General features: G+C 40.8%; 3 protein-coding genes, 1 long non-coding RNA gene and 1 pseudogene across 4 annotated transcripts; 4 read left to right on the forward strand and 1 right to left on the reverse strand.

Moving 5' to 3' along the window:
- The first annotated feature begins 862 nt into the window (after positions 1–862).
- On the forward strand, positions 863–2,145 carry LOC123408734. The gene is made up of 5 exons (XM_045101785.1): positions 863–929; positions 1,012–1,173; positions 1,252–1,656; positions 1,754–1,960; positions 2,060–2,145. The coding sequence occupies exons 1-5, from the start codon at positions 863–865 to the stop codon at positions 2,143–2,145; spliced, it is 927 nt and encodes a 308-aa protein (XP_044957720.1).
- A 42-nt stretch (positions 2,146–2,187) lies between these two features.
- On the forward strand, positions 2,188–3,622 carry LOC123413344. The gene is made up of 4 exons (XR_006613728.1): positions 2,188–2,307; positions 2,385–2,450; positions 2,534–2,611; positions 2,711–3,622. It is a non-coding gene; the product is annotated as an uncharacterized LOC123413344 (long non-coding RNA).
- A 621-nt stretch (positions 3,623–4,243) lies between these two features.
- Positions 4,244–4,771, forward strand: LOC123408736. The gene is made up of 2 exons (XM_045101786.1): positions 4,244–4,327; positions 4,418–4,771. The coding sequence occupies exons 1-2, from the start codon at positions 4,244–4,246 to the stop codon at positions 4,769–4,771; spliced, it is 438 nt and encodes a 145-aa protein (XP_044957721.1).
- A 13,020-nt stretch (positions 4,772–17,791) lies between these two features.
- LOC123408737 (probable calcium-binding protein CML16) lies at positions 17,792–18,190 on the reverse strand. The gene has a single exon (XM_045101787.1). The coding sequence runs from the start codon at positions 18,188–18,190 to the stop codon at positions 17,792–17,794; it is 399 nt and encodes a 132-aa protein (XP_044957722.1).
- A 253-nt stretch (positions 18,191–18,443) lies between these two features.
- Positions 18,444–21,006, forward strand: LOC123408738 (annotated as a pseudogene).
- Positions 21,007–23,516: the final 2,510 nt, after the last annotated feature.

A 23,516-nucleotide genomic window follows, 5' to 3' on the forward strand; every position in this document is an offset into this window, starting at 1 on the left:
AAGTTCCAATGTAATAGGCTGTCAAGAAAAGATGCAACACAAAGGGTGAGAATGGTCTGCTATCAGGAGGGCATTCGAAGTATCTTGGTAAATATTCTAAAAATCTAAAGGAGGAAAAACAATTGATGCTTGGTGATAAATTACTATACAAAGATTTTTTTAAACAGAAACATGTGGAACAAACCTTGAGTGTAGGAGCTGCAGCAACCATAATCTTTTGACCGGTTGCATAGCTCTCGGTAAATGCAACCTAAAAGTTCAAATAAGCCATATATTTGTGAGGAATATACTCCATAGACATTGATGGATCACAAGAAGATAGAGGACAAATATATGTACCTTGTCGACGTGAGGGTGTGATGACAAAGGAGCACCAACTTCATTAAATGAGCACATTTTTTTTATTTGCAAAGATACCAACAAACAAAATGGTTATCATTTTGACCATGGCTACAGTTGGAACAAACTTTTTCTCAATAAATAATGCAGAAGAATACACCGATGAACTGGAAATAAATTATAGAGGTGCCAGGAAGTTGTACCTGTTTCGGTCATAGTATTATGAGCAACCATCTAGGGAAATTGGTTAGCATAACCGTAATCAACAACTTGGTAATGCTCATCATACTCATCACAGCTGAGCTAAAAGATGTCACTGTCTACATAAAATCCATCTGGTTTGATCTGAGGAGCAAGAATGATACTCTGGGAGAAATTTGTGGCATGATTATTATATTTTTAAATTAGACCATAGTAATTGCATGTTGTTTATGGTTACTGTTTTGGCTACTGCAATTATCTAACATCTTTAATCATGCTTCTCAAAATTAAATGACATCAATATTCATATGAAGGCTAAGATATGTCAGATTCCAACGGTGCGGGGGCGCGCACCCCATTTCAGGACATAAGTAACAACCAAAATTCGGGTAACTATCATCAACCTTTCCTAAATTCTAATAATGTTATTGTTGTTGCTTATGTCCCAACTTGCTGTGTGTATTTATGCAGACCCTAAAGAATTAAAGAGGCAGAGGAACAGAGAGTATTATGCACGCAATAAAGATGACATTCTTAAGAGACGTCGTGAGGCCCGTGATAAGAAAGCTGGTTCAACACCAATGCTTACTGACCAGCAAAATGAAACAAATACGCCCGTGCCTATGTCCCGAGGTAAAAATGAGCTCATATTGCATGCCTATGTTTTGTTCATATAACTGATGAGATGTCATGCACCAATCTAACACTAAGGTGCCATAGATGTGGACACGATTGAGCTGCAGGGGCAAATGGTTGGCGAACATTATTCGCACAATGTGGATGATGCATTCAGTGGACAACTTCAAGCTGAACAAGAAAATGAAACACAAACCCAGTTGTCCATGCCCATTGGTAATGATGCTCAAAACAGTAGATACAACCCTATGTGTTCATACTATTTATCTTTGTATGGAGACCCTAAGGAGTTGAGGAGGCAAAGGGACAGGGAGCGATATGCACGGAACAGGGATGAGATATTAAAACGACAACTCATATCCCGTGAAAAGAGAAAGACTGCAAGTCGACTCGTGAACGATGATACCACTGTGTCACACACACCATCTACAGGTCAAACCGGTGTCACCGAACTACAAAGGCTGACATGTGATGTTACAGGTTTGTGGGTTACCATGTAATATTGATTGTGTGTTCTTGGCTCATCGAACATGACCAAACCAATGTTTACTCATGTGGTGCTGAAATTTTCTCGCAGGCTTATCAAGTATGCAAAAATCATCTCACGCACGCGTCCCTCATAACCAAGAGATTAATTTAACAAACGAGGAAGATTCCAATTGGTTGCATAGGAATGATGCGTATCAGAGGCAGCAACGACATGGAAGCTCAGAAATAGCTATTGTTGTGCCTCTAGGCCGGCTAATTCAACCAACTGGGAGCATCATCAGAGATATTGCACAAGGTATATTTAACTGGCTTTGTTATGTTGTTCATGACATTTTGGCTTTCGATTAGATCGTGGCTGTAATCATTCCTGGATGAAAATTTATTGTGCATGCAGGGCCTCTCACCCAAAATTCAGTGGTTCATGTACCCCAATTGAGCATACTACATGGTAAAGATTCCACAATCGAATATGCGGGTTAGTTTAGAGATATAATCATTTTGCATGTGGCCAACATGATTTGTTTTGGCGTAAATCTGGGTTCTCTGTCTTATGTTCAGGTATACAACCTTCAAACGGATCCAATCAACCTGTAAATAGGCCGTCTAATGATATGAGAAGACTTGCTGAACCGGCTTCGCATGGTACTCAAAACACTAATAACCTGTAATGGGATATTGCGACATTCTTATGCTCTAATGATCTTGTGATTTCCTACCAGGAGAGGACCAGAATGATGATCCATATGGAATTTTTTAGCCCGTTGTTGAACATACCAGTTTACAAGGTAAAACACATACTTGCGTTCACATATAAAGGTCGTCAACCATAAGTTAGATACTTCTGTCTGACCAATATATTCCCTGCTAGACTGCTTGGAACCATTGCATAGTGGAGAACGTGCATACCATGAGCCTGATGAAGAAGCTAGAATTTATATGGGTCAAGGTGTGTCCATTGTGTATTTCCTTATTATTGTTTAGCACCCTCAAGTGCAAATTTTATAAGTGTTTACTGATGATGTGATACTTGTGTCTTCTGTTGTAGATGTTGCTTTTGAATCGTTCCAAGATGGACGTCATACTACACGAGCAGTACCCGTAGCAAGTACTGATGAATTCATATATCGAAACCTACCTACAAAGCATCATGTCCTAAGAAAGGTTGCGGATTGTTGCCACTGTGGGGCATTGCGGTTTCCATTCGAGGGCCCAGCATTTTGTTGTAGAAAAGGAAAAGTCGGATTATTTACTCCAGATGTTCCAGAAGAATTGAAACGGTCGTTCACAAGTCAAGATGATGAGGATGCTAAATATTTCAGAGAGCATATACGGTATTTCAACTCGCACTTCTCATTCACAAGTCTAGGAGTCACCCTTGATCGTCGAGTAAGCACTGCGGCAGGAACTAGCGTGTGGTGGGTTGTACCACGCTCTTGACGATCTGGTGTCGGGTGATAATGGCCCTCGGCATTTGCAACTCTATATTTATGATACGGATCAAAACTTGGTTCACAGGGCTAATAGGTCTCCAGATCTTAATATAGACCTCATACGAAAGATTCTGAGAATACTAGAGCGTAACCTGTATGCACAAACTTTCAGAAGCCTTGTGTTGGTTCCAAATCTAGATGAGTACAAAATCTCACTAAACACGGATATCAAGTTGGATCAGCGAAGGTACAATGCCCCAACGACCTCCCAAGTGGCAGCCATATGGTTTGAAGGGAGTGACCCACAAAATTGCTTCGACAGGAGTGTTGTCGTGCATGCGAGAAAAGGAAACCGGCCACTATATATTAGAGCATACTATGGGTGCTATGACCCATTGTCATATCCACTATTCTTCCCACGTGGAGAGACTGGTTGGAATCGTTGCATTTCATATATTCCGTAACAGGATGACACGACCCAAAATTCCATGCATATGTCTGCAACCCAAGGAAACCAAGCCTCTGATTTACATATGGGTATGATGCTCGTTGTTAATTTATATAAATACCTACTTTTGTCAAATGATGACAAAACCTAATGTTTTCATGCATATATCTATCAGACATAGACTTAATTAGAGAAAGACAACAAGATGGGAATGGTGCATCGCGAGAAGCGGATAATCCTATGCCACATGTAAACCAAGCCCCTGATTTATATACAAGTATGATGTTCACTATTAATTTATATACTGGTGTATTTCTGAATGACGGTCATAAGTTGTGTTTTCATCAACATCTATCAGAGGGGAACTTAAATAGAGAAATAGAACGAGATGGGAATTTTACACCGCATGAAGCCACGACCCATGATGTACCTTCAGGTATCATTCATCATTGCTAAATATCCAATTTGTATGTTGTCGACCATTATAGGTAAAACCACCATACTGATATTTATGTTCTTAATCTTAAGATGACAATGAGGATAACCCAGATGAGGATTTTGCTGACAATGAAGTCAATGGAACACAATCCAGGAAATTTGTTATTGCAAGGGAATACTACTGCTTCAAGCTACAAGTCAGGAGGAAGCTTTTTAACATAGTCTTCTTCGGGGGCGCCTTTTCCAACAATGGGCTGTTGACATGTATATTAAGATTGAGACTATACGGCTTGACTGGTACTCAAAGCCGGAAAATCAGAAGGTCATCCGCGCTGACTTCTACCAGGTAATGTGCTTGTGTTTATTGTAATACATCATAATACAACTATGTGGTGGATGTTCCATGCTTTGAGTATAACATGGTACGCTATTACAGGGTCTTGTTGACACCGTCGTTGCCGGTGAGTCACGCGGTGATCGAATTGGCAAAAGAATCGTGCTTCCACGGACATTTCCTGGTGGTGATCGTGACATGCAGCGAAGGTTCTTGGATGCTATGGCAATAGTGCAGCGGTCGGGTAAACCCGATTATTTCATCACGATGACTTGCAATCCATATTGGGAGGAGATAACCGAGGAACTGTTGCCTGGACAAATGCCGCAGGACCGTCCAGACCTGGTGGCAAGAGTATACAGTGCTAAACAGCGAGATATGATGGACTTACTAACTAAGGGGAAGCATTTTAGAGAAGTCGCAACCTATGTACATGTCATCGAGTTTCAAAAGTGAGGTCTCCCGCATGAGCATATACTTCTAATCATGAAAGCAAAAAAGCAAGTTAGCGACACCAGATGACTATGATCGGGTGATATGTGCAGAGATACCTGACAAACAGAAACACCCCATTCTACATGATCTGGTCGTCAAACACATGTTCCACGGACCATGTGGTGAGTTGAAAAAAAGTTGCCCCTGCATGATTGATGGAAAATGTCGGTTCCATTACCCCTGAGATTTTTGCGATGCCACGCAGCAAGGGAAAGACTCATATCCCATCTACAGGAGGAGGGACGATGGGCAGCGAATTAGGATTCGAGGAGCATATTTGGACAATAGGTGGGTGGTCCCTTACAACCCTTCTGTGCTTATGCGATACAACTGCCACATTAATGTAGAAGCATGCTCCAGCATCAAGGCATTCAAGTACTTGTTCAAATACATCTATAAAGGGCATGATCGTACATCCTTTGCATGCGAGCAAGATATCATCAATGATGGTGGAATCATCAATGAAATCCGACAATATAGGGATGCACGCTATGTATCTCCTCCAAAGGCTATATACAGGATTTTTTCGTTTTAAAATGTTTGGTGTCAGCCCATCTGTGCTACAACTCTAGCTTCATTTGCCAAATATGCATACAGTTGCATTTAAAGCTTGTGAAAATCTGGAAGATGTTGTAGCACGACCGTCTTCTTCCAAGTCCATGCTTACATAATACTTTGAGATGAACCGGAAGTTTCCAGTAGCACGGAACTTATTGTACAAAGAGTTTCCAGAACATTATAGATGGATACCTCGGAAAAAAAAAGTGGCAGAATAGAAAAACTAAGAGATTACAGATTGGAAGACTTGTGTATGCACACACTGTTGAAGGAGAAAGATACTACTTGCGTGTGCTCCTAAGTAATGTCCGAGGTGCCACTTCATTCAATGCTTTAAAAACTGTAAATGGCAATCCATGCAGTTTCTTCAGGGAGGCATGTGAGCACTTAGGTCTGATTGAGCACGATAGAACTCTCGATGATTGCATGACGGAGGCAGCCACATTTCGGATGCCTTCTGCCCTGAGACGGTTATTTGCGACTATACTGGTGTTTTGTGAGGTAACAGAAATCCGACAGCTATGGGACAAACATCTAGCATCGATGTCTGAGGATTACCGTCGTAATCAATCCAATGATGCATCACTTGAGCAGATGGTCCTCAGAGATATTAGGGATATGTTGCAATCCATGGGGAAGGATATTGCAGGCTATGGACTTCCGGATTTGCTTGACACTGATGGTTCTTATGAGGGTGAGTACAAAGAGGTAACAGAGGAGAGGGAAATCAGCGTGGACAAAGAGCACCTAGATTTATTTAGCAGTTTGAACAATGAGCAGCTTGCTGGTTACAATGACATAATGGATCATGTGATGAAACAAAAAAGTCAGATATTCTTTGTTGATGGTCCAGGAGGCACTGGCAAGACATACTTATACAAGGCATTGCTTGCGAAGGTGCATTCGATGGGCCAGATAGCGATCGCAACTGCTACATCAGGGATAGCGGCGTCGATAATGCCCGGAGGACGGACTGCGCACTCCAGGTTCAAAATTCCAATCAAGCTCACCGACAACAACATGTGTAGTTTCACTAAGCAGAGTGGTACAGCGGAGTTGCTTAAACAGGCGTCATTGATTATTTGGGACGAGGTTGCTATGACAAAATGTCAAGAAGTTGAGATGCTTAATAGATCGCTTCAAGATATAATGGGATGTCCTTTGCCATTTGGGGGAAAGGTTGTAGTCTTGCTCTGCTTCTGCATCTGATCCCCCTTTGATATAAATGTATGCTACTGTGTTCTTGTGCTACTGTTTTGAACTGTTGTGCATATTTTTGGGCTAAATGAGCTAAGGGTATGCTAATATGTTCTCCTGCTAATATGGTTTTTTTCATGGACGGACATGTGCTTAGAAACCTTGCGGAAAACTTTAAAGTTTTGACCAGTAAATTTGTTTTTAGCAGTATGCTCTGGAAACTTAAAAAAACCTTGCTGCCAAACAGATTGGTTCAACAAGTATATTATGAGCCTAAATGTTAAAAAAATGTCTACTGCCAAACATATTGGTTCAACAAGTATATTATGAGCTTAAATATTTTAAGAAACCGCAGTACGCTCTGAAAACTTAAAAAAAAACTTGTTGGCAAACGTAGGCTAAATGTTTTTTAGATAATATGAGCTAAATGTATGCTGCTGTGTTCTTCCGCTTAGGTTTCGAACTGTTGTGCATCTATTGTTTGCAGAAGGTGCTGTTCTGCTGATGTTTTCAAATATTTCAGGGAACTTCGGGATGTCAACGGACAAGTTGAAGAAAAACAATTATGGAAGAGGCACACGACAGATTGAGTGTCGAGGTGCATATTAAGCGAGAAAGAGGAGAAAGAAACAACACATCACATGAAGACGGGCACACAAAGTTAATATGTTGTGATCTTAATAAGATGATGTATCTATCATAATTATTGTCTTTTGCTATTTACTCGCTCATTATCTATATTTGGGCCATCACATTTTCCTGCTGTGATGATCAAGCGATTGCGCTCGGTTTTAGTGTAACTGATTTTGGCTACAATTTTGGGCCATCACATTTTCTTGTTGTGATGATGAGGCACCAATTTAGGTATGATGTATCTATCATAGTTATTGGCTTTTGCTATTTTCCTGTAGTGTATTGTTTCATGACCTACTTGTGGTAGTACTACCATAAGTTGATGTGAAATACTCCAATCTTGTTATCTAGGTACATGCTGAAGATGTATTCGCTACTATATATTATGAGTTGATGTGAAATCCCACACTTTTTGTGTTATGTAAGTAGTTAAAATATTTTCAGCCTGCATTCTTGTACAATCAGTTTTTTAGTTAAAACTTGTATAAGCATCATATCTAGAGTATTATGATTCTCTTCTCAAGTTTTTTACATGGCAACACTTAGTTTGATGTTGTTGTAGCACCAATTTGAGAATGAGGTGATATTAGCCTCACTGTGAAGTGTGAATATTCTCAAGGTTTTTCTTAACAATGTTCAATCAACTTGCCCATGTTGTATTTGAAATATATACAGTTCCATTAAATTGATTCTATGGTTCTTTTCTTATAAAATACAACAGAATACAACAGATCATGGTCACTTAGGGCGAAGCGAAACCCAAAGTACCCCTGCTAAAGAAAATGTTTCACCAGAGTCATAGCGACGATCGATTTGGGTATCTCTTCTAATTACATTTTTTTCTTTTTAGACACGATCAACAACAATAATAATAAAACATAGCAACGAAACTCACCTTGATGATTTCCGTTTTGCTCGAACAACCGAAATTACTTCCCTGAAAACTCCTGTCCATTAACTATCTGGCAAGACAAAATGATACAAGAATTATATTTCTATACAGAAAAAGATAATTTTTTTTGTATATAAAAATGTATAACAACGAGCACATAAAAATTCCAAGAAACGATCCGATGAGCCAAAACAAATATTACTATATTAAAATGTATTACGAAAAAACTCCATCAATTCTATATGTGTGGGGTATAATAAAAAAGAAAAAGGAAAAGCATGGGGTATAAAAAAAGAAAAAGGTCCACGATCCCAACAATTTCGGATCTCCCTCCCTACAATCCCGCAGTCCACGATCTCCTTCACATGACGCGGCAGTCCACGATCTCATTCCCTGATCCCCTCCTGGACCTTCCCTCCTCACCCTCATCTCTCCTCCACCTCTCTTCCACTCTCCTGGTCCTTGCTCCCGCTGCCCGTGCCGTCTCGAGGAGACCTCGGCCCGTCCCGACGAGCTGCCCTAAAACTGCTGTCCACGCCGTCGTCGCACCGGTGGCGGCTTCACGGGGACACCTCGGCCCATCCCCGTGCGTTGCCCTAGCTCCAGTGTCCACACCGTCCTCGCTCTGGTGGCCGCACCGTCTCAAGTACACAGGTAAGGAAGAGTACATACTTCTCTTAGTTCTGGTGTATGGAGTATATTATAAAATTTAGTATGGAGTATATGTGTATTTCCTTTTGAAACTGGAGTATATAATTTTATTAGTTCCAAAAAACCATATAACCTTTTTTCTTTGGATCAAATGAGTAGTATATTCATCCAAAAAAGAGTATATTCAAAAAGTGGCACATAATATATGAGAAAAGAGACGTAGTATGGCCATAAAACGGATGTGATGCCATTTTTTAGAGAGTACAGTGTATATATTTTCAAAAAAGTATGAAGTATTTCCCTTTCTAATTAGTATGGAGTCTATAGTATTAAACTTTTTTTTATATATTTTAATTGATGGAGTATATCATAAATTTTTTATACGGTGATAGCCGGTCTCCACCAAATAAATGTAAGGCAAGCTTTACGTACAACCTCTAAGTAGTATGTGAATACTATATAAAGAAGGATATTACGTATGGAGTATACATAAAATAGTATGTTGTATACATTAATATATGCACAAATTTTGGCTAGCCATTAACTACGTGTGATGCAAAAGAATGACCGATTTCTATGGATCCGTTGAAACACATGTAGATATCCCAAAAATATAGGAACGGTAGGTAGTTCTCTATGCGGGTCAGGTTCATATTCTATACATGCATTCAAATTCTGAGATAAGCTCACCATCAGTTTTTCTGAATAACCACGTATATTAAACTATTGAATTTAAATAATAGTAACACCAAACAGGTCGAGTTACAGCCCTAATTTTTTACATATAGGACACCATGACCTATAATCTAATTTGTTACCTACAGGATACCGTGTAACAACACACATGTTTTATCCAAGAAATTAGTAGACACTGCACATTAGGATTCTTACCAATGGCTTTATGCACTGCAAAATTGGTGCCAAATGACAGCATGTTTAATACAAATCCCTGTCTTTGAAAATACTGTATGATACCATTATAGAAGATCCATATATTTCAGCCGGTACAGATGTTTCTATTATTTAAAATGTCGTGTTAGCTTAAAATCACAGAAAAATAATTATAGAGGACGAGCTAACAATGCCTATGCAGATGAAGAAACATATTAGACAACATAACAAGCCTAATAAGGCACAAGACTATGTGGTTTATCCCCAAGGCACATAACAAAACCTTCAATGTCCTATTGCTAAATATTATTGTTTTTATTTTTATTAAATGTTATTATGGGCATTGTGACAGATTATTCCTGCACTGGCAATGGTTGGTCCGTGATAGAAAATATCAAAACCGAACCAAGCAAACAAAGACATTTAGTGAGCACAGACGATTCATTTCTAAACAAAGCATGGACGAGGAACTAATACTAATATATGCTTTGGTTTTGAGGAAAACATGGACGAGGAAGGCAAGGACAAGCATGCGGAAAATATGCAGATTGAAGGCATGATAACGAAAGATGAGGATGTGAACCCCGAGTCATCAAAGACAATAGAACAACACGCCATCATGGATGATACAGAAAACATACATATTAATGAGGTCATTATTATATTTTCACATGTCATTATTATTGTTATTCTGGCGGGACAAAACAATATGTAATTTGTGCTATGATATCAAATATACAACTGTTTACTCACCTTCATAATATTCTCTCTTTTATATGTACTACATACTGTATAATATTATATTATTGTGTGTTTCAGTTACTAATCAAGGAAGAATCAAGTGGAATAAATGACAAAGATGAAGTAGAGAAAAAGAATAGCACGCAGGCCACTAATTGCGAAGTGACACAGGCATGCTTTCTTTTCAAAGTATCCCAAGTAGTTCTAATCTAATTATATTATATTCTGCATAGGGATTACTCTTTGTAATGTTGCTCTCAGGAATTAACAAGGAAGGGAACAAGTGAACAAATGCAGCCTACTCAAGACAATGAATTAGCACAAATGTTCGACACCGAAGGGGGGGAACTATAGGGGACAACTTAGCAGATTCAAATGTACGAGCCGACAAAGATGAAAAGGAGAAAAAGAAGAGCACACAGTCCACTCAGGTGGCAAAGTCATCTTTTCTTTTTCAACTATGTCCTAAATAAATAGTTCTAATGCGAAAGTCAACTTTTCTCAGGAATTAACCTTCAAGGAAACAAGTGAACAAATGCATCAAGTTCAGGACGAGGAATTAGAACACACATGGGGCACCGAAGGGGCACAAACTATAGGGGATAAGCTGGCAGATTCAAATGGAATAGCCGGCAAAGATGAATTGGAGGAAAATAAGAGCACGCAGTCCACTGATTCTGCACTCTCTGAAGTGACAGAGGTATCTTTTCAATTCCAACTATGTCCCAAATAGTTCTAATTCTAATTCTATTATATCTTGCATACAGATGATTCTTTGTAATGTTGCTCTCAGGAATTAACAGACAACGAAACAAGTAAACAAATGGAGGCATGTGGGGATGAAGAATTAGAACAAACGTCCGGCAGGGAAGGGACAAAAATTATAGGGGACAAGCTGCTAATGCCCGCGCAAACATGGAAGCCTATCCGACTGCATAACAAACCTAAGAAGGCACAAGACTACGTGGTGGCTCTAGAAGGCACGGACAAATCTTTCTATGCCCTGGTTTTGCTACATTTGTTTTCCTCGTTATTAATAAATGTTATTACTTCCATCATGATAGATTACGCCTGCACCGGCGATGATTGGTCCGTGATTGAAAATATCATGTCTGAACCAAATGATAAAAGAACTTTAGTGAGCATTGACGACTCAAATCTCCAAAGAAGACAGTTGGAACGTCTTTTATTCCCCGGAGAATTTCTTGGCGACGAAGTAAGTATATGTAGCTTTATGACGAGACGATGCTATTTGAACATGAGTTTCTATTTTGTCCTATAACCAAGGTGTGCACTTCATATTGCAGATCATAGACGCATACATACATTGCATAAGTGCTAAAGAGCATCTAAAGATGAGGACAGGTGGAAGTGTGTTCTTAGAGAATGCATGCATCTCTAAGCTGATAAAGGAATTTAAGTTTATACGTGATGACACACTAAGATGGGTTTTAGACAGAGCTACAACTTATTTGGAACATGATATGGTGAGTCTCAGTTCCTTACATATTACTATGAATTCAATCATGGATGAATGTTTCTACAGATGGGACCTAAACTAACAAAAACTCTATTTACAGATATATGTTCCTGTAAACATTAAAGACTTTCATTGGTACCTAGCAGTTATAAATACCGGGGTGCGACGTATCCAGGTGCTCGACTCGCTAGGCCCAGGAATGAAGCACAAAGACCTCACTGCTATGGTTAGTTATTAGTCCCACTGCACCATCTTTTGATAAGACGATTTCTGTTATTCTTCGGTTGTGATGCTAATACGTTGTCATTTATTCATGCAACAACTCAAAGGACTGGAAAATGTATTCCAATATGCATCACTTCAAATTGAACTAAAATTTGATAAGTGGAAAGACGTAAACATTACAGCATGGCCAAGGGAAGAATGTATTAAGAGCAGTGTGCAGACAGATGGGTATACCTCTTTCGAATCAAACTTGTTTCTCCCATCCCCTTTCGGCACCTCCTTCTCCTTCATGATATCTGAACCATTAATATTAAGACATATGTTGTAAGAATGTGATCCTTTGTCGTCTCAGGTTCTAGAATAACTACAATTAGTAGAAGTGAGAATTCTATGTTTACATATATGCGGAATATCTTAAACTCTATTTCTAAATACAACATATAAAAAGGCAGTTTTGGAGAATCACCATTACCCGTGCAAATGGTCGCTCATCTTGCTTGAACTCATTCTCAAAGCCAGATAAAGTATGCATTGGGAAATCTGATGATCATTGAGCAGAGGAAACATTGTTTTTGTTAAAAAGAGTAGACATGTGTAGGACACAGACATTATATAAATAGTCTACACTTACACTATTATTAGGTACAGGGAAGCATGCCCAGCAAACAAACAAACATCTCATAGAGGAAAGCACCTCAACAGCATACGACATTTGCTATCATTGTGGTGGGTCAACTTCAGTGCAATGCACGGCACAACCTTCATGGAGAAAAACAGATGGATAAGTACCACACCCTAACCAAATCTAGCCGCACGATAACCGCAGCTATTAAATATCTATAATTTAATTTAATTTCTATAAAATCATTTTTATATAAAACACTTATAAAATTGATAAAAAAATATTGGATATATTTAATTTCTATAATCATATATAGGTCATCTTGTGGTCTCTAGGTGATAAATTTTATGGAGTACTTCACTGGAAATGATTTGTGTGACACTCCTACGCAGGTAAATTTTATGTAATACTTATTCTATGTTGTATCATTACTTAACTCTTATTTCTATTTTAATAGGATCATACGACAGATTTTAGAACAAAACTAGCTGCCATTTTAGTGGACTCGGAATTGAATGATGATAATATAAGAAATCGAGACATGGAAAATGACGAAAACAATATAGATCCCACGGATTGTATGATTCTGGATGGACCCCCTCAAAATCTCAAAACATCGAATACATCATTAGATGTTGAGCTCATCTCATAGTCATATATCCTTTCACCGTCTGTCAACCCAACAAACGATGACTTAATAGACGAACTGTGCTTGTTCATCAGTATGGTTGATGATGACGCTTTACTAGAGTAAGCCATGTTCTTTTAGTTCATTTTGTATTCTAATAAATTACTGTGATGTCATTATAATTGACAAAATTTTGATTTTACAGGAGCGAATGGGTGAAAATCTCTGATCCTTACCCTATCAGCTTAAAGTTGAGACAAATAAAAAACATACTAAACAGTGATGAATATATGGATATTGATTGCTTTAACATGGCTGTGCGGATACTAGCGCGCCACGAAGTCGAGCTTCTCAAAGACATTCCATCTCACTACATGGATCTAAACTTTTTTGTAAGTTACTATAATTGCGTTTTACATTTTTTGTTGACTAATTGCACTATTGTTTTCTTATTTTTATTTTAGTCCATGTTCCACTATGCACAAGACCCAAGTCATCATGAAAGTATGGACAGTGCTACGTTTAAACGATTATTTCATAGCTGGCCTGACAGCAATGAGTATCATATCTCACAGTGTGATATGGTAAGATTTCAATTTTTCATTTATAATAGTGGTTTATTTGGTTTAAATTAATATTTAATGTATTTACAAATGTATGCATCATTGCAGATTTTATTGCCTTGGGATATTTTTGGGCTGTTTCTATTGTTTGTCTTGGATCAAGATAAAAAAGTTATCTCAATTTTTGATCTGATACCAATACCTACTTTGGGAAAGAATATACTTAAAACCGTGGTCAGTAACCTAAACCTCGCACTCCAAGTTGCAAACCCTACATTCAAGGACGATATCTCTAAATGGGAATGTATAGTTCCGGTTGTTCCAACAAACTCACACTGGTATGAATCTTTTTAATGCATTATAATATTAAATAATTCATTCATTCAACGCACATTATGTGTTTATTTCATACATGCAGTGCCTTGTCGGGGTATTTGGTTTTTAACTACATGCACTCATTGTGCGATGGAAAGCTATATTTTCATGTACCCCAGGTGAGTATTTACACCATGCTTATTTGTATACACATTGCACATACAAACTTGTTATAACAATGCTGTATAATGCATATGTAGGACTGTTTTGAACTGAGGAAGCGATTTTTGGTGCATATTTTAAAGTATGAAGAAAATGAATCTCAAAACAATATCCCATACATTGAAGGAAGCATCATAGATCGCATCTATAGATGGACTTTCATTGCTTCAAAAGATGGACCATCAAGACGTGCTTAGTCCTGGTTTTTAAAACATATTTCTGTAACAATTATTGTGTGGTCGTGAATTTTGTGCGAAGACATGTTTCTGGATCGTATGTTACGCACATTCTCATATTGTTTTTAATAAAAGTCATATTGTTTTATACAAGACACCGATAAATTGCTCGATAAAAAAACTCAAATATGTTTTACTATAGATTATGATAGGTGTGTTGGATCACAAATATGTCACAATTTTGAAAATACAATTTGAGTGATATAATAACATTTCGTACCCGTCTGAAAAAATCAGAAATTATTTTACTATGATACCATATGAACCCTTTTATTGAGACGTGCGTTGCATGTGCATGCTTACTAATTTCTGATAAGTACATTGTTGGTGTGTATTGTGTAATTTCTACTGACATGATAACATTTTATACCCGTCTGTAAAAAAATCAGAAATTATTTTACTATAATGCCATGAAACCAGATATAAATTACATCAATCTAAACTGCGGGAACCCTTCAACTGTTAGTGCAAGTTTCTTTGGACTGAACAACGACGGCTTAGAAACGAACAGTAAGTGCAATGTCTATACTAGCATCAGTTCAATCTCGACGCGAGTTCAGTAGCATGCACATCAGTTTAAAAAAAGTAGCATGCACAGCCAATCTGGTAGTCTCCAAGCTAACCAGCGTGCGTACCATGGACGCGTACCATTTGCTCAATGGAGTTGCAACGTGACGCGAGTAGTTTCAAACGCAATTACTGGGCTGATGTCCCATACTGATAGACACCTTATGATCTACTTCTACTAGCAGGGACCAAGCTAGAAAAAAGCTTGATGGGATCATCTTCTATAAATCAACAGTAATTAGTACTAAGTTAATGAAGGATTTATTAATTTGATTGGGGTCAATCAACAGTAATTAGTACTAAGTTGTAAGCAGGTAAACTTACCTAGCGTTGGCAGCAGGACCGTGAGAGCAGCAACGCCGACGATCTTGATGGGCATGCCGGTGACCACCATGTCCTTCATGGTGATGTAGCCGGTGCTGAACCACACCACAACCTAGGCGGAGAGAGAGAACAAAGATCAACTATTGGCCTCAACCCATAAATAAAAGAAGAACCAAATAGAATTCAAAAGTTAAGTATGGGTGCTACTGGAGTTGACTACTATATAGTGCCAAAACAAACAACTAATGAGACAACACTCCACACCACCAACTTACCAGTTAGGACCAAGTGGCACTACAAGCTCCATACATCCATCAATCGATATTCTCGCCCTCCACAAGATCAAACTTCGCGATAGCTCAGGGTCCATGCAACTTCCTGGGCACACACACACACACACACACACACACAAAGAGAGATAGAGAGAGAGAGCATGATTAACTGGTGTCATCAACCCCAACAAAATAGAGAATTTAAAAATTAAGTATAAGTGTTACTGACGCAGACTTCTACAAGTTTGGATAGGAGCTATCTAGCACATGCAATATATAGCAAGAACAAGCAGACCTTACAAGTTAATAGTGTTGTCAAACACATCGTCCATGCCATAAAGATCAAGTAATCGTTATAGCTCAGATATTGATATTGATATCTACTACTGTTTAGGTACCATAGTTTGTTTTCTCTTCTTAGGACTTCTACTCATGTATAAAAGGATAGGTGAACAATTGAGATTGACTTCAGAAAATAGAAAAATCTCTTCTATTTCTTGAGTCAATGCATCATAAGTGCAAGCACACATGACTTCAGAAAATAGCAGGACCATGAGAGCGGCAACGCCGACGATCTTGATGGGCATGCCGGTGACCACCATGTCCTTTATGGTGATGTAGCCGGTGCTGAACCACACCACAACCTGGGTGGAGTGAGAGAACAAAGATCAACTACCGCCTCAACCCATAAATAAAAGAAAAACCAAATAGAATTAAAAAGTTAAGTATGGGTGCTACTGGAGTTGACTACTATATAGTGCCAAAACAAACAACTAATGAGACAACACTCCACACCACCAACTTACCAGTTAGGACCAAGTGGCACTACAAGCTCCATACATCCATCAATCGATATTCTCGCCCTCCACAAGATCAAACTTCGCGATAGCTGAGGGTCCATGCAACTTCCTAGGCACACACACACACACACACACACACACACACACACGCACAAATAGAGAGAGAGAGCATGATTAACTGGTGTCATCAACCCACATAACAAAATAGAGAATTTAAAAATTAAGTATAAGTGCCACTGACGCAGACTTCTACAAGTTTGGATAGGAGCTATCTAGCACATGCAATATATAGCAAGAACAAGCAGACCTTACAAGTTAATAGTGTTGTCAAACACATCGTCCATGCCATAAAGATCAAGTAATCGTTATAGCTCAGATATTGATATTGATATCTACTACTGTTTAGGTACCATAGTTTGTTTTCTCTTATTAGGACTTCTACTCATGTATAAAAGGATAGGTGAACAATTGAGATTGACTTCAGAAAATAGAAAAATCTCTTCTATTTCTTGAGTCAATGCATCGTAAGTGCGAGCACACATGACCAGTAATAACTGTGTTTTCTAATCATGAGAGAAAGAAAGATCTCTTCTGGTTCTAGAGTCTCCAATGGACTCCTCATGACAACATGATAGCATATCAATACTCAAGCTTGGAGGGCAGCACATAGAAGTACCACATGCCTGGGAACAGTACAATTCAAAACAAAGTAAGATACATAGTGTATACGAAAAACTTGGGTACAGCTAACAAAAGTATCTGTATGAGCTAGATGTGCCGAATACCAGCCAACTTTCACTAGCGTCAATGGCAATGCAACCAACCCACGAGCCCTCAAATTTCTTGTTCTGTACTGGATGTATCGTCTGCGTACACTTCCCACTTCTGCAGTCTGGACTGTCCACAGAGAGCATGAATAAGCTGATAAACAGAATAAAAACCAGCCAAAGTTAAACTTGTATGATAAATTTTGTTAGCATGTGGGCGTACCCACACGCCCGGCGGCACACAACCCTCCTCCATCGAGCAGAGACAGCAGAGCGGGGTGTAGCAGGCTCAGCCTACGTCGACGGGCGGCGTGGTCTCTCTCCTCCATCGAGCAGCGGCGGCCATGCAGGATGCAGCAGGCTCTGCCTTCGTCGGCGGCTACGGGGTCCCTCTCCTCTATCGACCATCGGCGGCAACACGAGACGCAATCGGCGGCCAGGGACGACGCTGGGTGTGGGGCCTGGCGGTGCATCCCTCGCCAATCCGGGACATGACCTTGCTGAGCTCGGCATCGGAGATGCGGCCGTTGCCGTTGATGTCGTAGACGTCGAAGGCATCGCGCAGCTCGGCGTCCAGCTCACGCTCCGTGCGGCCGTGACCGTGGAAGGCGGCGAACTCGCCGAGGTCCACGTAGCCGTCGCGGTCGGTGTCGAGCTCGTCCATCATGGACGCCACCTCCCGCCCCCCTGCCGACTCGGTGGCCGGCGGCGCGATGGCGCGTGACACGGCCGCCAGCTCTGAGCGCGAGATCCTGCCGTCCCCGTCCGTGTCGAAGCGGGAGAACACCTTCTTCATCGGCGGCCTTCTTGGCGGCGGCGGCGAGGAGCTGCGAGGGGTAGTCGTCGAGGAGATCGGATCTAGGAGGAGGCCGCCGGCATGGACGATGGGCTGGGTTGGATTGGAGGAAGGATAGGGCGGTGGAGGTGGTAGAACCCTAGCCGCCGCCCAGTGCTGTGTGGTGTGAGTTGTTGTTCGAGTGTGTGTGTGGTGTGAGTGTTGTGGAAGCCGCCGACATGTGACAACGGAGTGTGCTGGTGTGATGACGAAAATGGGGCTGGAGGTTCGAGGTAATTACGGGCGTGCGTGTAGTGGAGGGTATTGGAGGTGGGGGTGGTTTGGTCATTTTGAGGAGGGGTTGTTGGGACGGCTGTAGTGGGCTTCGGGGTGGGTGTGGGCTTCGGAGGTGGCTGTCGGCCTGCCCTAGGGGACGGCTGTAGTGGGCTTCGGGGGTCCGTTGTTGGGACGACTGTAGTGGGTTTCGGGGGTGGGTGTGGGCTTCGAGGGTTATTTGCATTAGAAAAAATAAACATTATGGAAATGATTCTATATTGACTACTCCCTCCATTCCTAATTATAAGTGTTTTTACAATTTCTAATATAAATCACATATAGGTCAAAGTGAGTGAATCTACACTCTAAAACATGTGTATATCCATCCGTATGTAGTGCATAGAATTCTTTAAAAAGACTTATATTTAGGAATGAAGGGAATATAGAGACAATAAATATCTCATATGTTCTTTATGGAGAAATTCACCATATTTATGAACAAGGAATTTTTTATGTACGATTATTCGTATATACTTGGAATTCACCATACTTGAATCATGAACATTAGTTTTGTTTACGAGCATTATTTGAAATGCATGAACATTTTTCGAATTCATGAACATAGTTTTGACTCGACAAATATTTTTTAAATCAATGAACTTTTTCTAAAATTAGGGAACAAAATTTAAATTGCCCTTTTGTTTTGTATTTTGGTGAACATTTTCTAAAATTTCATGGACATTTTTTCGGTTTCCGTAATATGTTTTAATATACAATATTTTTTTATAAAAATCATGAACATGATTTTATTTCCTGACCATTTTTTCAAATCGTGTTTCTTTATAATTTATGAATAGTTTTGCAAAACCACCAACATTTTTTGGATATGCGGAAACTTTACAATTTCATAAAAAAATGAGCTCACATACATATTATGATTTGTCAAAACAAATATTAAAATCTCAGAACTTTTGAAAAAAATAGGGGAGTCAAGCCCCGCACATTGGTCGGCCCATAAATGCATAGGTGAGGGAAGGACGTGTGTGACAAAAAGGGAGAGAAAAAGCATGGAAGCTGGGGATCAAACCCTGGTCTCTTGTCAAGTGTGGCGGTTTTGCATCTATGATTATTATGGGTATAACCACTAATAAAACAACAAAGCATGATGGCAGCTTTAAAAGAAAATCAAATTGTTTTCTTTACTTACGGATGTCATAGTGGTTAATTTATAACAACTTTGAGAAATTTGTTTATGGACGGGCAAAAGTATTGCGTATTTTATTATTACGTAAATATATCTTACATGGTTTGGCAAGACCAAATGGTAAATTCAGGAATTCCAAAGTATATATAGGTCATGTAGAGGGTGCATTTCAAGTTTACTTTAATTATCTCATATGTTCTTTACGGAGAAATTCACCATATTTATGAATAAGGAATTTTTTATGTACGGTTATTCGTGCGTTGCACATGCATGCTTACTAGTGAGTAAAAAATAAAATAAAATGTAAACTAAATACTAAGTCAAAATCTCCATTCCGATCTTCACTTGATGACGTATTCCTCTTTGTGCCTCCCTCTCATCGAGTAAACTGCCAAAAACTACCACATTTCGCGCAATCGTGTCCAGTAGCTACCACTTTACGATTTTGTGCAGAAAACTAACAAAATTTTCCTAATCCGTTGCTCAAAACTACCAAGTGTGAAAACTGCTCCATTAACCTCTTCTAAACACCTTTCCGACATGCTCGGGACACAAGTCAGGTTGACCATTAACTTTGAGGACGAGGTCGTCTCCTCCAGCACCTCGCGCGCCGCTGGGCGCGTCATCGCGGCCCGCGAGGGACCGCGTGATCGACTTCGGCAAGTACAAGGGCCAGATGTTGGGCACGTTGCCGCCGTCCTACCTGCGGTGGGTGGTGGCGGAGCTCGACTACGGGTACACGCTGGTCTGGGCGCGCTTGGCACGCGAGGTGCTCGACGACCCCGTCTACGTCGACTGGGTCGAGTGGGAGAACGCGCATCGCTTCCTCCGCGGCGACTCCAAGTTCGACTACGTCTACGACGGCGACGGTGACGGGCCGCTCCAGGAGATGGCCGAGCGCTTCGGTTGGGACCTCTCCGACGAGGACGGCTGGGGCCTCCTCGACTTCCGCCTCCTCGGGACCTCCTACGGCGGCCGCATCCCGAGGAAGGCGGACCGGCGCTAGAGCACCGACAGCGGCAACAGATCCCCCCGCGGCGGCAACGCCCTGTTGGATGACGGGGCGGCTGGCCTGGATGGCCCGATGAGGAAGAGGGACGAGAGGAGGGAGCGGATGCGGACGAGGAGGGAGGAGCAGGTGAGGACGACCAAGCTGGACGTGCTCGGCATGAACGCCGGTGCACCGAGGACGCCGAGGAAGGCCTGCATTGGAGCGGTGGCAAAGAAGGACATCCTGGGGCTGGGGCGCGGTGGCGAGAGGGCGGCGCCGGGGAAAGGCGGCGAGGGAGGTAGCCCGTTCCTCGGCCGGCAAGCGTTCCTCGACAAGGTCAGGAAGCTCAAGGGCGATGATAGCTAGCACGAGCACCTTGGCTAGGTGATTCCAGGATCGTTTGACCATTAACTCCGGCGATGCGCGAGGTGCTGGAGAAGGCGGCCTCGTCTACGACGACGTGGGCGAGGCCGGAGAGGATGCGCCGGAACTAGCCGTGGCAGGAGTGCGCCAAGGACGACGACGATGATGCAGAGGCCGATGATGATGATGAGGAGGAGGCCTTCGAGCTCTGCGTGCTCTGCGACGAGACGCACATAACCTGTTCGATGTAATGCACATGAGGGTGGAGAGAGGTGAAAGAAAGGTCTAACGTGTGGGTCCTATCTCTAATAACGGTCAAAGTTAATGGTCAACCTGACTTGTGGGCCCAGCATGTCGGAAAGGTGTTTAGAAGAGGTTAATGGAGCAATTTTCACACTTGGTAGTTTTTAGCAATGGATTAGGGAAATTTTGGTAGTTTTCCGCACAAAATCGTAAAGTGGTAGCTACTGGACACGGTTGCGCAAAATATGGTAGTTTTTAGCAATTTACTCCCTCTCATCTAAACTTTGTTAGTACTGCTTTAACGATCTTTAGAGAATCATCATACGTAAGAGTTTAAATATTCTAAATCATCGGTCATCCCAATTAGAACAAACACCGTCGACACGAGACGTATTAGGGAGATCCTTCGATGACGCATAGGGCAATTTTCATGCAAATATTTGGGGCCACGGTTTGGTATTTCACAACTCATCAAGGATCAGTGGCAGCCAATGATTAACGCACTCAAGGAGTTTATTGAGGGTTGTTCACGATGCAAAATCACCTTGTGCTTCTTAAGAGTGTCAACGATGCTAGATCTATACATCGATTTCTTCTGTTGGACCTCCTAATCGAGGAAATTGACAAATGAATGAAGGCATTCTTCTCGAAAGGATCGGTTAAAATACATGGAGGCCATTGCCTCGTGGCATGGAACACAATTTGTCATCCAACGGAGTTTCGAGGTCTAAGACTCAAAAACTTAAAGCTCCAAGCACTAATGATGCGTGTTAGATGGGAATAGTTGTGTAGGACAAATCCTAGGAGGCCCTCGCAAGGCCTCCCACCGTTGACCGATGATATGGTCGGGGCCACCTTCGACAACCTGGTGCATATCTAGATAGGAGGTGGTAAATCCATCCTTTTCTTGAGAGATTGTTGGATCAACGGTGCAACTGTAGCTAATATAGCACCCCTGGTGTTGGAGAAGATGAATACGATATGTGTCAAAAAAAGAGCAATATATGAGGCCCTCACCAGTCTAAGCTAGATCGCGGACGTAGGTGGGTCACATGGATCTCCAACAATTCTCAAACTTATGGGCGGTCGTCGGCATCATCTGCCTTAACAACGATACTGAAAGTGCAACTAATCCCGGGATGGCTTTGGTAATTAATTACAACATCTACATCATTGAACTAATGCCTATTTAAAGAATTTGTTTTCCATAGAGAGTTCAATGTAGGTGTGGCTAGGACATGTGGATGTGGACCCCTCGAAATGCTAAGTGCAAAGATTGGCAGAAGCTCCAAGGCTCTATTTTTTGGTTAAGTGATCCAAGATCACATTGAATCCATAAGAAAGTCAATACTATTAACAAGGGATGAGGTTTTGATAATGACTCATTCGCTCAAGTGCTTAGAGATATGGCTCCAAAATCCTCAAACACACTCTCACATTCAAACATGTCCAAATACCTCAAGTCTGACTCGGTCCTACTGAACCAGTCCATCCAGACCAATCGAGATATCCAAGACAGCAGCCACAGTCTAAACCCTATAGTAACTCGGTGAAACTGAGATGACATTCAATCTCACTGAAGTGCATGTGCCAAGCTTCTGTTAACCATTGTTTTCATTCCAGAATCTCCAAGCGAAACCAATTGGTGCCACCAAAGTGAGGAACAACTTAGGTCATCTCCAAACGGTCCCACCGATTGAATCCATCTGGTCTCACTACTACTTGTGAGTTGCGTTGGGTTTTTCACCGAAGAGGAAGGGTGGAGAAATATAATAGTGGTAAGTATTTCCCTTAGTGAGAACCAAGGTTTATCAAACCAATAGGAGAATCAAGGCAAACTCTCGTCGTCAGCACCTACACACACAAAACCAAACACTTGCAGCCAACACAGGCAAGAGGGTTCTCAATACCCTTGAACTCGTTACTTGCAAGGATTAATTTTGATAGAGATAGATAAAAAGGTAAAAATAAATAATTGCAGCAATGTTTTTAGGTTTTTAGAAATATGATTAAATAGACACACGGCCATAGTTTTCACTAGAGGCTTCTCTCCCAAAAGGAAAACATACTATGGGTATACAAATTATTGTCAGATAATTGATAGAAAAGTGCATAGTTATGATGTTATTCACGACAATGATCGTGTATATAGGCATTACATCCATAAACAAGTAGACCGAAATGATTCTGCATCTACTACTAATACTCCAGTTCTTGCGTGCTTCTATGTTTGCCCCTGAGGGTATTAATTTGATACAAATAGAGTAATG

The sequence above is a fragment of the Hordeum vulgare genome, chromosome 7H (genome assembly GCF_904849725.1).
Source record: "Hordeum vulgare subsp. vulgare chromosome 7H, MorexV3_pseudomolecules_assembly, whole genome shotgun sequence".
NCBI classification, from domain to species: domain Eukaryota; kingdom Viridiplantae; phylum Streptophyta; class Magnoliopsida; order Poales; family Poaceae; genus Hordeum; species Hordeum vulgare.